Source organism: Apteryx rowi, unplaced genomic scaffold, assembly GCF_003343035.1.
Source record: "Apteryx rowi isolate R43461 unplaced genomic scaffold, aptRow1 scaffold_143, whole genome shotgun sequence".
NCBI classification, from domain to species: domain Eukaryota; kingdom Metazoa; phylum Chordata; class Aves; order Apterygiformes; family Apterygidae; genus Apteryx; species Apteryx rowi.
Genome location: NW_020447675.1, coordinates 1,553,975 through 1,570,423, shown reverse-complemented (window position 1 = coordinate 1,570,423; position 16,449 = coordinate 1,553,975). Strand labels below are relative to the sequence as shown.

Here is a 16,449-nt window from a genome sequence, read left to right as displayed (position 1 = left end):
ATAGCTGATATTTCAGAGTTGTTTTTGCAAAGTTGTCTTTATCAGAAATCACTTTATATATAAAAAAAGTACCTTTGCCAATCGCTATTTCTTAGTACAATTAAACTCTGAATAGCCAAATGAGATAAAGCACTGACATAAGTTAAGCTTGTAATTTAATATCGTGGTACACTCCAACAATTGCTCACTGACTTAAAGCGTTTGCTACCTGGCTTAACTAATTGATACCCACTATGTTATTTCCCCTGTTTCAGTGTTACATTTTAAATAAAGAGTTATTTAAGCCCATCTCCAGTGTTTCACCAGTAGCTGACTGTTGAGATACGCTGTAAGGTGGAAAATGTCAGAGACACATGGGAGCTGAATTAATGCCTGAACTAAATTCAGGATTTTTAAAATTTTTTATTAAAGTTGTCATTRGAAAGAAAAAATATTTTAAAATAATCTACCATAGAAATTGATATTGATAAGTTCTAATATGGGTATATTAGAAATGAAACATTTTAACAAAGTGAGGATTAATAAAACTCGAAGAACTTTATCAGATTCGGAAAATCATTGTGCTTTTATATAGATATCAAGATGATCTTGAATTATTATTTATGATCAGCAAATATTTTTCAAGAAGTAGTCTTGCTGGGTTGAAGCTAACATATGAGAGATTAGAATAAAATGCAACATGGAAATCAGGTTATTCTAGTATTGGGTAATTCAGTGTTGAGCATCWTACATCTGTGTCTGAAGCTGCACTAGGCAGGACACAGGATTAGATGAATCTCAGAACTACCACCAAGACTATTATTGTTCTCATTGGTAAAACATTCAGAAACTGCTGAATCCCACTGAGACTTAGCTGGGTTAAGACCACTCTAGGTGCCTTTGAGCATTTCAGCCAAATTTGTAAAACCATATGAAGATGACAGAAGCTAAATGTCAAAGGAACAGGATTTAATTCTGCTCCCACTCATAGACTTGAATGGTACAGTATCAAAACCCAAAGCTTGTTACAAAAAAATATTTTTACTCAAGTTTTCAAAATAACTTCCTGGCTTTTCTTCTCCATTTTTTTTCCTGAAAATGTAATTATATTTTTTTCCAATATATTTCCCCTCATTTTCTRGAAACTGTTTAATGGTGTTTCATTTTTCTTACCCTCTGTTGTTACATTAACTTTTTTTTCCTCAATGTCATCTTKCATTACAGTCTCTTTTACTCTTCAGTTTCTCATGCCTGGCTGCTCATTCTACCCGTGGTTGTGCTTTTTATGCATTTCCATAGGCACTTTATAAATATGGTTGTTGCTCAGACCARTTCAAAGAATTGGCAGGGGAGGAAAGAGAGGGCTCTGGATGGAGTCAAAATTAGACGCTTCCATGTGATTCATGCACTGGGCACTGGCTCAAATTTTGTGTGCTCCATTGCTTGACCCAAATACCATGGAAAGAACAGTACAGCRCAAAGAAATACATTTTTTTGTGCACTTAAATGACAGATTTAGTCTGTTCTTTCTTTGTTTATTTTTCTGTTTTCTATATCATTGCCACTCTAGACTRTGTAGCATCTGGTCTGCTCTCTTCCTTTCAACCCTTCTATCTCTTGAAGATGCTCTTTCTCTCTTCCAAAAGTGATTACCCCTCACTTTTCCTGTGGATAGAGCAGAAAGCTGAAGTCTGCAGGGATTTCTTAACCTCTGGCCTCAGTGATGTCTTGCCTGGGACTGCTAGTGGTTAAACAGTAGGCAATCCTATGATAAAAACTGTCACATAAACTACTCCATGATTCATTATGATTGATTAGGAAGTGTAACCAAGTCCATAGTTGTGCAAAATCCAAAAGGAATTAGATTAAAAAAAAAAATCCTTTCCTAGTGGTTAATAGCTGTGACTGCATTTGTAAAAGACACAAAATACATACAAATAATAGCTTATTTCTTTTACAGGAAAGGAGACAGTCACTGTTCTGCCAGGTTCTTCCTATTTCTCTAGCGATGAATCATTTGCAATGATAAGAGGGTACGTAACAACAGAAACATATCTTTTGAAACATGAAAAGAATAAACTGAGTCAGTGACTGAACTCATTAGTAATTCTTTGAAATGTGGTTAGCATTTAACAACCTGTAAAATGATCATGGACTTGCTCAGTGATGGTTTACAAAGAATTAGGTCTGGCTATTGGAAATTGAAACACACTGTAACTAATAGATACCATACTGATGTTCRTGTCTAGCACCCACCTGGCCTTATATAAACACATTTATAACTATGTTTTAACAAATACTTTTTGGTGATTTCCAGGTATCTAATCTGTACTTGCACACTGTGTTCTCGTTGCTCAGCCTGCAACTGCAGTCCTCATTCCACCCTGCTGATGGAAATTCACCATCTGCACCTGTTTTTTGTTTGTTTTTTTGGGGAAGGAGGTTGGGTGCAAACAAACACTAAATCATAATGGCTCTGAAAAGATAATGAGTGCATATAAATATGTGAAGGAGTGCACTTAAAAATATGAGTTCAGAGCTGATTGACTGTGCATGCAATTAACCAAAATCAGACAAAAATAATAACAGTTTGAGGCTCAGTAGGCAGACAGAAAAGTTTGCATCAGTGATACATCTAGAGAAAAGAACAACTACATATATGAAACATATATGTATCATATACCTGCCTCTGTGGTATACCGCTATTTTTCTCATTGATATAATGAGAGTGTGAACAAAAGTTTGTAAAGATTTGTGGGCTGTTACTTGAACATGATATGCTAATTACACACTTTGCTTCTGTTACCAGAGGCCATGTTGACCTGACAATGCTCGGAGCTATGCAGGTGTCCAAGTATGGTGACCTGGCCAACTGGATGATTCCTGTAAGTAGACATTTGTACTTCTGTCACTGCACATATTATTTAGGATAATATAGATGCATTAGTAGCTGAGAGTCAGGCAAAGGAGCAAAGGGTTGAAGCAGAAGGGACGCTGTGAAGCTCAAAGCATTAAAATAGAGATGTGCGCGGCTTTAAGGTTAACACTGTTTTTCTTGGATATTGTTGGGACCAAGCAATCAAATATCAGCAGTCAGCCCTCTAAAATTATGCTTACATTAAGCATAACGTGTGAGGAACCAAACAYGATATAGGTTAGCGTTCTTTCTTCCTGTTGGGTTTAAGTCTTTGAAATGACACATTTTTGGGCTGAGGACTGGTGCTTTTTCTTGAGAAAGCAACAACTCTTGTATGGTTACCTAACTAGAGCAAGAGCTTGACGAAAGGTGTAAAAGGATGTGTAGCTATTACAAAGATATAAGACTAAAAATTGGCTGCCTTTTCTTTCCCCAGTGTTCCTGTCAAAGGATCCCAGCATTGCTATTTCGCATACAGCTAGAATGAAGTAATACTGTTGTAGTTACATGAATAGTATTACAGGTTTCAAACACAGAAATATAAGCCAGTCTCAGTGTTATTCAAGCAGCTAATGATATTAGCCATTCTTTGAATGCAGTTTACATTTTAAYATTAAACAGCATAAATGTTTTTCGCATGTTTTACAAGTTTATTTCAGATATTTACAACTGCTTACAATACAGTACTGTTGTATCAGAAGAGATACCTAGAAACAAATGTTTTTTTAGTCTGGTTTAAGGTAATGAGCTGTATTTAAAAATTGGAAGCTGGATAGAGGAGGAAAAAAAACAAATGAGTGTCCTGTCTGAGGGAAAAGCTTTAGCTGAGCACAACAGTCTGTGTGACCTTCCAGTAGGCCTATGAGCACACAGGTAGCATAGCAGTGCCTGGAGCACAGGTTGCTTTTAGCGAGAGGGGACATAGGATCTGTGAGGACAGATGTGGGAGAAAGGGATATCTGAAGGGATATTGCAGGTGTCTGTGTGAGAGAGATCACAGGAGATGTGAAGGGCTTATGGCTAGATTGGAATATGGGGTGTATGACACAAATCCATAAGAAAACACACTTCCTTACTTCTGCTTCTTGCAGAATAACTTGTTTTTATAGTCACCTAACTGAGAACAGAGGGACTAATGCTGGTTAGATCTTTTCAGACCCCACTGATAAAAGTGCTGGCTTTTTCATGATGCTTTTCTGCTTGCAGTGTCATCTGGTTAATACTGTGAAAAATGGGGTCTGAGAGTTAATGCTTCTCCCTGTTGCATCTCTCTGGGATCTTAYATGTGTTCTACTATTACTACTCTGTGTCTTTTGACAGAGCTCTGTATTTGAATCTAAGCCAATGATCAGTTATACTGTAAATGTCCAAGTGTGATATGCATGAAAGTAATGCTGGTTAGCTTTGCATTACCAAGTTCCAAATTTGTACTAAAATCTTTGAGTAGTTTGGTCTCCTGAATCTGATTTGGAACTTCTTTTCTTGACTTGAGTTACAAGAGCTTGTCACTAGAATCCAAAATAATKAAATCAGCCTTTATTGAGGGAAAAAAAACCCACTTTGAATATAAGGGATAAATCAAATTATGCCTTTAACCCCAGGTTTGCTGTTTGAACCAAGGTGAAAGAATGATATTGAAAGTTTTCAAGGAGTTGAACTAAAATTGGAGTTCRCCTGATTTATGCATGGCCCTGTATCTCAAAGGTGCGATAAATAAGTCACCCAAATTTTAAATAGCTAACTGTTTAAAAGTTATGCTTATTAAGCTATATTTTTCCAAATGGTAGATATAGATAAATCTAAGTAATCTATACTGTTAGTCCAATAGTACAGATAAAGGTTACTGAGAACCTGAGTGGGATGTTTTTTCCTTTACGTCAGCTTAAGATCTACTTTTCTCTCTTTTATTTTTACTTGAGGAGTAGTTTTGCTTCTGTCAAAGCACTTCCTTACTTTAACCTGTGGTGGCTGTGATGTCTTACACAAACATAAAATTAAGTACTTGTTTATGTAATGGCTAGTAAAAATGATTTTGAATCATTACATTCTTTGTCAAAAYTGATTTTTGGAGATAGACTAGAAAACATATTTAGAAGTAAATTATTACAGTATAAACCCAACTAATAATTTACTTTTTTGTGAATAGAATTTAGAAGTATTCTTATAGGCACAATTCAAGATGATTTTAATCCATATATCTTTTTAAATTTCAATTGTCAGATAAATTCTGTTTCATTTGGCTGGGCTGTCTTAGACTGATATTTTCTTTATACTTTTGCAAACTGAAAGTCACAATATTAAAATGTCTGTAAGCTGCACTTTATATTCAAGATTACTTAACTCTGGGATTTTCTTCTTGCCCTAATTTTTTGGCCTGCAAAAGCTCTGTTAAGTGTTCCTGTACTCAGGAAAGCCTTCCATTTACTCAAGCTCTTTCTGAGAGACCTACTAGAAAGCAGAAGGGGGTGGGTCGAATTCTAGGTCGGAAGAATTGCTTTGTTTGCTTTATTGTTGCTATTGTAAACTGAAAGGGCAAGAGAAGCATCTTCAAAATGCACGAGTGAACAAATGGTAAATACAGGTCCCTGCTCTACAGTATTCCTGGTGATCTAGCAAAAATACACATGTAGTGATATCTCACAAAGCTGAAATGTCTGAAAATAGGCATTCCTGATTCATCAATGGACAGATTTTAATGTCAAAGATCCAAGTAATTTTATATGACCACGTGTGATATTACGTTTCACACAGTTGCATCTGTACTGCGTCCAAAAGCTTTTATTTAACTAGAGCATTCATTCCTGAAAAGTGAACTGAACTAGGAAGGTTCATTGCAATGATTGCAGCCCTTTCTTCACTCTTATCTGCTGATTTCTAATAGAGAGGAAAATCCTGTGAGTAAAGGAAGACGAATATGACAATATTCAAAGTACATGCAGTAAACCAAGCTATTTGTTTGCTTATGCAGGAGAGTCTTCCTAAACACAGGCATTTATTGATAGATTTATTTCATCAAACATTACTTATGGCTTTTTGATTTCATCTCTGTGGTGTTTCTCAAACTGACAGGCAGGCTTTGGGGAAGGAAAAGAGGGGAAGGAGAAGGAGATGGCAAATTTCTGAGGATCCCTTGGGCACGGAGTGCAGTTGGGACAGGGTGGCCAAGGTGGGTGGAATAGAAATGCTGAGGACACCACGGTGGATGAAGCCTGGAGACTGAAGGAAGACAGACAAGCAGGCAAGAGCAGATGGGTGACCATGTGTTATGGAAAATTAGGCTCGCTGGCCACCATAACAGGGTCTGACCCTAGGTTCCCGCTGAGGCAGAAGTTCGAAGTCAGATCGGAGCGAAATAAAATTTAATGACACACGTGCAGTAATTACAGCTCGAGCTGGGTGCCTCTGAAGAGGGACCCCGAACAAAGAAATCCCTGGGCAATTATACCCTTACAATCTAAATTCCCCACCTCTTAAGCGATAGTTTGGACCAATAGTAATAGTTAGGTCTGGGGTCTTCCCCTTCTTCATTGGGCTCYTTCATTGTCTCTAGGCAGGCTGCTTCTTTTCTTATCTTCAAGATTGCTCCTCCTGCTGTAGGTGTAACTTCTTTATCTCTCCGGCTTGAACTGGCGGCTCTGGGGCCCCCTTTTACTTACCTAGGTAAAAGTTCAACGTATCTAGGTGAAATTTCACAGCTTGAGGCCTAAGGCTTCAGCAAATTTAGCTACTAATGCTAAGCAAGTTATGCTAAGTGATTAATTCTAGGCAGCTTCAGTCTGATATTCTCTAACACATGATTGCTGGGAGCTGCTGGGTTGAGCCACTTCACTAAGAGTGAAGGACACAATATCTGACCTGTTTCTCTCAAGCTACTATCAGAAGTTGCTGCCAGCAGGGCAGCTTCACTGCATGCTTACAGAGCAGCAGCACAGATTGTCACAGCAGTCCTGGCTCCTGTGCCAGCGTACTTGCCTCTCAGGATTTTTAAAATTCTGGGGTTGACCACTTCTCCCTGCCTGTATTTGCTTCATTTCTAGTTCCTTTCTGCCGGTGATKTTTTGGGACCCTGCTGAAGAAGGGTTTTATGAAACGCCTGTCTCTGCAGCCTCTCTAGTGGCTACATCATACTGGGAAATATTGCTTCCTTTTCTACAGCCTTCCTGATGGAAGATATATGACTCCATTTGCCACTGAGACAGGTAGCAGAGGCTGGGCATAGGTCAAAGCAAGACACCAGAGGCTTTGCCTTATTATTAGTGCTGCTTGTTTTGATTTAATTGTTGCTTTTTGTTTAAAATTTTAGTATAAGGAAATTTCTCTTCCTCCAAAGAGCTCAGAGTAAATACTTATCCATAGTCTAAAGGAGAGAGCAAAAGAGAAGGTTTAGGTACCAAAAAGTGAAGTACTATTGTGTCTTGCATTTCGGTGCCTGACTTCTGAGTGGAATTTGGTACCTATGGTAACTGGATAACTTTATATCTAATGACAYGTGTCACTTTTCCTAAGCATTGAATTCTGGTCTTTTGATTTGTGCATGGCAAAGTACAATTTCTGAAGTCAGTTACACTGTCTCCACATAAAAAGAAAAAAACCCCCCACCTGATATAGCCTATTAATGTGGTTTCTTTGACTAATGATGTTTCTGCATTTCTGAACATCTCCTAGCCATTAAACAACATCTTTTAAGAGCAAGAGAAGGAGAAAAAAAAAGATTAAAAGTGATGGATGAGACCTCCTAAGGGTTCAGTGACACTAATAACATAACTACTGATACTGCTGATACAATGTACCAGCAGAAAAAACATTGAACCAATGATGGAGATGCCCTGCAGCTGGAGGTCGAAGAATCTGAAAGAGTAAAATGTATGAGATTTCTGTGACACAACATTTCACTAGGTAGAGAATTACTACAGGTGAAAGTTATGTGACGAAGCACATCATTAGTGAGAGGGTAAAATACTTCAGGATAAAGGACATGGAAAAGGCCAAGGTACTCAACAACTTCTTTGCCTTAGTTTACTGGTGTGGTCTCTGTGGCTAGTGGCGGAATTTGGGGGGGTATCCACTGTAGAAAAGGATTGATTTAGGGGCTATTTAAGTAAACTGGACATATAGAAGTCCATTAGACTGGACAGGATGTGTCTGAAGGTGCTGGGGAAGTTGTTAGTTGCTGGGACCATCAGGCTCAAAGTGTAGTGACCAACAGTCGACTAACACAGCCACAGGGTTGATACTGGGCTGATACTGTTTAACATCTCCATTCCCTACAAACAATACAAAGCAAATACAATTTTGAGCAAGCAGATTAGCTGTAGCTTGCTGCTGGAGTGTAAGATACATTTTGATAGCTAAGGTAAAGCAGTTAAAGGGCAGATCAAGAGGGTGATGTTATTTGTGGAGGGTGGCTCTGCTGGACATCTGAATGTGGACTGTTCTTTAACCCACCCCCTGCAAACCAAAAACAACAAAATGAAAAAAAATCTTTGGACTTTCAAACCAGCAGCCTTTATTTTTAAATGCTCTGACTTGGAGTAGCCAAATTTAAAGGATTAAAGTGTTAATAATGGAATAAATGGAATAGAAAGAAAAACAATATAAAAATTCTAGAGTTTTATCAAAGGAGATTATCTGAAAAGAAACCATGAGGAAACCCATTCAAATTTAGTAATAAATCTTTTAATTTGCTATCTGTAGGGGTCAGTATAACCTAAGACATTAGGAATGCAATTCTGTACATTAAATGGTAGGGTTTTTTACAGGTATTCAAAGTACATCTTTTTTGTACAGCTTTGGACTTTTTGAGCATAAGATGAACTGCATGTTCATCAGCTGAGTCATTTGTATGTCTAAAGTGAAAGTAAACTGTGGCAGAGGCCAGCTGAATTGCAGGAGGAATGCAAAAATGTTGCTGATCTATTTTATTTATTTATTTATTTATTTGTAACATCTAATCTAAAAGCAGAGGGCTCCGAAGCAACAGATTTTCTGACTTGACATGTTCATTGTTGATGATGGGAGGAAGCGTACCTGTCCCTGGATTCCTCAGAGCATTGTAACTTCTTCTCTAAGGAGTCCCAATACAGGGTATTTACACCTTTGCTTAAACAGGAGGATTTTTGAACAGGGCTTGTCTTCATTTTGAATCCAAACACACTGTCTGGCAAGTGGCTTCCTCCAGCATTTCTGTTGCAATGGGTACATTGAACCATCTGCATTTGTTTCTTGCTCCAAAGTTGAACAGCATGAAGTTGCAAGAAATTTTATGAGAAATACATTTCCTTTTTTATAACTATTGTCAGTAAAATAATGAATGAAGCACTGCAAATTAGACATCTAAATTCTGTATAAATAGAAAACATGCAGGTTAATTACATTTGATTACGTTTAACCAGTGTGTGCATCCCTCAGCACTAATGTGAATTTGTCTGTCTAATGCTTAGGACATGCCTGAGTAGGACTTATAAAGTAGTAGCTTAACAGTGGGGGAGGACAGGACCTGCAGTTACCTAGATTCTGCTTTGAAATTTAGGTTTCAATGGGATATTATTTTAATATGAAATGACATTTTGTGGACACCTGCCTTGGAATGAAGCCTACAGTGATATATCAGCTTACTGTTTCTCTCCCAACAAACATGTGCCTGGCAACCCTACAGAGCCCTTGCAGGACATAATTGCTACCATTGGAAGAGTCCTGGAGCCTCAAAAGAGAAGGGAAGTATATTATGTTAGCTGTACTTTAATCTTCCTTTCACCTTTTTGAGGGCTTTTTCTATCCTATTTTGTTTGTGTGAAAAAAACATGACTTTCTCTTGTTTCTTCTGAAAAATGCCCCATCACCACAATAACCACAACATTTTATTTTATAATACCTAGGCATTATTAGAAATCCCTCTTTTTGCAATTTTCTTTTTTGCAAATAGTTGTAAGAAAGCAGAAGAGCTGAATATCTTAAAAAAAAAAAAAAAATCCATTGTGTCCATGACCCACACCCTCCCAAGAAAATCTGGACTGAGACTTAGCAAAAACTGCTGACAAAGTGAGATGAGAGACATAGAACTCTTCCCGGGATCCTAAACCCTTTACAGTAACTGTTGGAACAAAAGAGCTACAAGAAAACTGTCAGCTTGTCTCTGTCTTCTCCCTAACCCTTTTTTGTAAGTATACCCAATGTTGGACCTCCCAGAGAGCACAAAGTTAATTTGAAAAACTTTTTTTCTTGCTTCAAACTCCAACTGATAAAGTAGGTTTTCATAATAGAGCACTGTAATTTGCAGCACTGCCACTGAACTAAATCTTTCCTTCTAGTTTCTTAAGCTAGCAGCACTAATGTATTTGGGAGCTTACAAAGCTCAACTAAAAAAAGCATACAAGCATGTAAACCTTGGGCCCCAGACAACGTGCTAAGAAGGAGTAGGAAAATTGCAGGTGTACTTTAGGAAACGCTCATTTGAAATTTTTTTAATGAGTTGTCTAAAACAATTGAGCTCAATGTGGGTTAAACATTACACTTGTGTCTTATCAATTTGCAAAAAGAGAACAATTATACTGTCTGCAGTTTGCCCTGTTCAGTGAAAAACAAACCAAAATAAATGAACACTACTTTTTAAAAGTGAAATGTACAGTTACCGTCCCAACTAGTATTCAGCACTATCAGCCCTACTTAGCTTTTATCAGAGATTTCACATCACAGCTGGCTGTTGCATTTGGTCTCCAGGAAGAGTAAATATTTCTTTCTGTGACCTGCTGCATTTTACAAAGTATTCAAATAAAACAGTCTGGCTTATGTCAGGTGCAATCAAATATACTATTAAAAATTAAAGGAAACAGAAATTGCTCATTGCTCATAAATGCACAGTGTTTATAAGTGGTAGAACTGCTTTGTTCTGCATGTTTATCTTAGGCAAAAAAAACAAAATGTCTTTTGGGAATATTTTTTTTTAATATTTTTTGTGGAGCATCCTAATTCAAATTTAGAGTTGTGAGATTTCAATAGATGCACTAAGAGCAATATAAGACTCTCATTCTTTGGATATTCCTCAAAATATGAACATGGCTAGCGGGAGTTAAGGCTTAAATTATTTGCTTTGCCAGGAATGAATATGTTTGCCTAAAGAAGAACAGCAGATGGATTGATTTAATTTTCCCAAAGTCCTTCTCAACTTGCATTTTACTGCTTCTGCACACATGTAGGGATGAAATTCCCTATCTCAGTCCTGTATGACATCATCTTCAGCAGCAGATTTACTTTGTCCTTCAACTGTGCTTATTTCTTCAGGAATTTCCCAGTTGCTGTAGCTCTTTACTATTTAACAGAATTAAAAAGCCTGGAAAATGAACTAACAGCATTATTAGGGCAGATATATTGATAGCATAATCCCCCATGCAAACATATTTTGAGCTAATGGGAAGATAATACCTCAGCTTCAGCTACTCTACATTATTTTGCTGGTGAACCTCTGGCAGGCTGATGAGAGGTCACTGCAGTCTCTGTAAGGACTCTGTATTTCAAGATAGGATGGAGAATTATACGAGCAGTGCCAGGAAATTAAGTGCAGAGGTAAATCCTGTCATCCCTTTTAGGTTTGTATTTACAAAGAAATATTTAGTAGTGTGTTAAGACAAAGTCTGAAATGTTTTGGGTGATTAATATTAAATATTAATCTGATCTGAGAAATACCAAGGGAGTTTACAGATATAGAAAGTGGTGATTCATTCTTCACTCTGCAAACAATAAGAAAATAACATTTTCTGTGTCTGTTCCCTTCATTATGCTAAAGAGATTTCCAATAAGTTGCTGGCTTGACAGCTTAATGAGACAAGTTTCTCCCATATGTTTTGTATCACAGACCATAGGTACTGATACTGAATAACACAGGAATCAAAAGGAAGTATAAGAGAAATGTTTTACATGGGGAAGTTTCCAAGTTATTTAACCATATACTTTTAGGTTTTATATGTAAAACAACCAACCACRTATTTCTGTCCATGGTTTATTTTAAATTCCAGAAAACAGCCAGTTCAAAACAGAGAAAATATAAAACACTTGAGACAGACATTAGTTTCTTTTAACCTGTAAAATTCCTTGCCTCATGCTTCCTACTAACCTTCCCTATCATGCTAGTAACTTGAGATTCCCTTCCCAGTAACTCAGGAGTGACATATGAAGTTGTTGCCTAGCTTGGTTTTTGGGGTCTAGTGTTTGCCAGCTGTCCAAAAATGACTGCTGTGCTCATGCTGGTAGAACTTTGTACTTTTAGTCATTTCTCATCCAAGAAGTGTGCTAAGTCTGGACTTCTTACCTTCCAAGATCAGATGCATTTTATTTAAGGTGATAGAAGCAGGCAGGGGTTGAATTTCAATGAATGGTGCAGCATGACAGAAAATAAAAATATAGGTAGCTGAACACCAAGCCACAATACAGCTGCTGTGATAACAGGTGCGATTTTGACACTCTTTAAAAGAAGAATGAGGCACAGAAGCAGAAAACATTACTTGGTTTGAGGGACAAACAGAAATGAATACTGATCCAAATTCATTTATTTACCCATGTTCCAAAATGACATCCAAAGACATCTGGAATGAAATAAGCAGAAAAGTTTGTGCTGATACAGTGATACAAACCATGGTTTTCTAAACTGGCAGGTGGAGAGCTTGAGAGTGCTCAGATGTTCTTGTTGTTACGTTTTCATAAGCAAAGATTTCTTTGGAGGGAAGAATGATATTTCTATCACCATGAGAATGAATGCTTTGCTTTTATAATGTCAGAACCATTGGAACTAAATTCATCTCTCCTCTGTGTCAGGGCTTCCATTAAGTCAATGGTACTACTTAGATTTAAGTTACACCCTGGGACACCAAGCATAACAATTGGCCCCATGTGCTACTCATTATTCTTCTACTATTTGCATTACAGAGAGCTTAGAATGAGACAACTGTTTTCTCTCTAGTGAAGCTCTGTTTTGGTCTGAATACAGTGGTGAATATGTRGGCTTTCTATACAGAAAGAAGGTGAATATATTGTCCTGTCAATGCAGCCAATATATCTATCTATCTTGTGTATTGTAAAAATGTTAAACTACTTTAAAAAAATTCATTTCAGGGTAAGATGGTGAAAGGCATGGGGGGTGCCATGGACCTGGTATCCAGTGCACAGACAAAAGTGGTTGTCACCATGGAGCATTCAGCCAAGGTAAGGCTCTGCTGCTTCTTTCTAAACAAATATTTTGTGCTGTACCAAAAAAGATCTCTWACATTGATTGTCCCTCTTTGTGAGGATTTGACAGTTTTGCTGTTAGCTATTATGGAGATACAGCAGGGAGTTAGCATGGTTCCTTGCCTCTTGTAAGTGGACCATTCACCCTGGAAAAATGAAATATGAATTTGTTATTTAATAGCCGCACACATTTTTTAGTTACTTCATGTAAATTCAATGAGAGTGGCAATCGCCAGAGCTGCAGTAAATGCTGCCTAGGTTTTTTACTCTTTACCTCAGGACAATTGGAAAAATGAAGTTTCCCGTGGCTAAATACTTGCTATGATGAAAAGATATTTACCTTTGAAGTTGCCAATCAAATTGGTACTGACAGCTTGATAAAATGGATCTTTTTGGCATGATATGATACAGGCTGCCTTACATATTATATTATTATGTGATAGAAGTTAGTCTGGAGAATTCTTTGCAGGGGAGGTTTGCAGAGATAAACAGCCTCCCCCAGAAAGTCATAGGAACCTTGTCATTTGAAACTTCTAAAACTGGGCTGTCTAGAATATGAGAAAAATGGACTGAAGGACAAAATCTCTATTCTGAGAAAACTGGAATAGATCTTTAAAAATTAACCTTTTGTTTCATTTGTGTGTTTCTGTTATTCCAAATCTGTTGCATGTCTGCAATAAGAATTAGTTATGTATGTGTGAGATTTATATCCCTGCCGGAAGATATTAGGGCAAGCATAAGGAGTTTTCATGGTAGTAAATATGAAAGTTAAATATATTAACAGGTGTGTTTTTTTAAAATCTGATTTATGGAATGAATTTTCACTTTCAAAAAAATTACTATTAAAAATACAGTATTTGCACAATTTATACTGAACTGTGATCTCAAGGGGCACATTTTCAGTAACAGGACTGAGACTGGCCCAACAGTGTGTGTGAAAAGGAAATTCATCTATGTGTCTTGCTCCTCTACCCCAGCCCCCACCCAAACTGAATGTGCAATTATCTATTTACTCAGACACATACTGCAGGTATTACTGTCATCTGAATGAATTTTTGTTTCTAACTTCCAGATACTGTGAAATTCAGTTAGGGCTCTGAGTCCACACACAGTGCAATTATCCATGCCATTTTGTCTCTTTAAAATGCTATTACCAAAGTCTTTTTTCAGTAAAGTGCTTGGAAGTTGTTTGCTTGCTGTTTTTAGTCAGTAGGAGTACTGAAACCTGAGAAGGATGGAAACACAGGTAGGTTCACTATTATAAACAGTCCAGGCATAGACTTACTTATTTTCATGTATATATACATAATTTGGGTCATTAGGTGCAAGGAATGCCTGGTGTGCACTTCTTGAAAGTCTGTTATAGGCTTTCATCAAGTATTTCTTCTGCTTCTGCTGTTTGTTAGAAAGCACTGCAAAATAAACAGTGTAATTTTTCATTATATAGTTGTTTTAAAATGGAGGCTACTGGTATTCTTGGAGCTCTTTCCTCTTAGGTAGCTTCTTTTTGGGGTCTTCATACTTCTTTCAGAAGTGAAGAGGCTGAAATATGTAAATCTTTTGTTCAGAAATCAAAAGCTGCTGTTATGGTTTTCAGATGCTCCTTTTTCTTTTTCTTCTTCTTTTTTTTTCTTTTTGCATACATAAACAAATTTATAGCATCTGTGACACCAGTTCTGAAAGTCCGAAGCCTTTTATTGGGGTGATTACTTCTTACAGAGCTGATTTTATATTCAGGTCCCTTTATTTCTTTACTCCAAAGATTTTTCTCACAAACTGTTATTTCGTCCATATCTAAGAAGCACTTCATACATCTCAGGAGCACTCTTTCATTCCTGCTCAGAGCACAGTGTGCTACTGAGTGAAAGAAATGTATGTATGTACTGTGAGAACATGCTGGTTTATTTAGAAGTGTACTGGTAAGGAGCTGAGGGTACAGTGGCTATACTTTTTGTGTGTTTTTGTTGTCTTGTTTTCCCCCCCCAAATATCTATTATTAGATGCTAAAGCCACCTGTAAATCAACAGGAGTCAAGAGCTGGTGGCCTGAAATACAGTGGAAGGCTATGGGATATACACAATACCTTCAATGAACTTGTTCCAGAGTTGTTGCAGTAGATAGTTCTTGTAATCAGTTTTGTCTGATTTGTGATCTTATAAAGGACCTTTTAATCCCTTTCAAGTTTCTTTTTATTAATAGCGATGGCTTGTTAAACCTTAAAATACAATTTCTTAGAATTTAAAAATGCATTCTCTGTTCAGTTTACAAGTTGTAGTTTTTAAATGTAACAAGATGTTGAATCCTTGCAGTGAACTCATGCTTAAATTATGAAGGTGAACCTAGTATCTCTCAACACTCAAAGAAATACTTGAAGGATTTTCCTCTTTTTAAACTCTGGTATACAGTATATTACAAACATTGTCTCAGTAACAATGTTTATATTTAATTGAAAACCAAAAGGTACAGAAAAAAGATGATGACATGAAATGACTTTTTTAGAAGACTCTTCAGCTTAAGAAAGAGATCATTAAGGGAGGGTAACATAGAAGTATATAAAACAGTGGCATGGAGAAGATGGATGCAGAATGTTTGGTCACTGTCTTGTAAAAGAACTGCTGGGAGCCAAGGGAAATTAGCAAGCAGCAGCTTTAAAACAACAGAAAATATTTTTTCACAGACAACTAATGAAGTTGTGGATCATTGGCAGGATCTTGTAGGAGCTTAAAGTATTAGGTTTATCTGGAGGTGATTAAACTGATTTATGAGGCTAGGTTCATCAGTGACAAATAAATAGGATTGTCCAGAAGCAACCTCTGTCTCAGGAAATCCATAAATCACAGGAAGTCAGGAACCAGGACACACCTGTGGAAGGGTGACTCTGTTTTCACAGAATCACAGAATCGCTGAGGTTGGAAGGGACCTCTGGAGATCGTCTAGTCCAACCCCCCTGCTCAAGCAGGGTCACCTAGAGCACATTGCACAGGATTGCATCCAGGCGGGTTTTGAATATCTCCAGAGAAGGAGACTCCACAACCTCTCKGGGCAACCTGTTCCAGTGCTCTGTCACCCTCACRGTGAARAAGTWTTTCCTCATGTTCAGATGGAACTGCCTGTGTTTCAGTTTGTGCCCGTTGCCTCGTGTCCCGTCGCTGGGCACCACTGAAAAGAGTCTGGCTCCTTCTTCTTGACACCCTCCCTTCAGATACTTGTACACATTGATAAGATCTCCTCTCAGCCTTCTCTTCTCCAGGCTAAACAGGCCCAGCTCTCTCAGCCTTTCCTCATAAGAGAGATGCTCCAGTCCCCTAATCATCTTTGCAGCCCTTCACTGGACTCGC

At 37.5% G+C, this 16,449-nt stretch overlaps 1 protein-coding gene across 1 annotated transcript in view; it reads left to right on the top strand.

The window, feature by feature from the left end:
• OXCT1 (3-oxoacid CoA-transferase 1) overlaps positions 1-16,449 on the top strand; it is an 81,259-nt gene that overhangs the window by 51,135 nt on the left and 13,675 nt on the right. Inside the window, exons 13-15 of the mRNA XM_026058114.1 lie at positions 1,940-2,012; positions 2,789-2,864; positions 12,998-13,087. Of these exons, the coding sequence (XP_025913899.1) occupies positions 1,940-2,012; positions 2,789-2,864; positions 12,998-13,087 (239 nt within the window). The remainder of the gene's footprint in view (positions 1-1,939; positions 2,013-2,788; positions 2,865-12,997; positions 13,088-16,449) is intronic.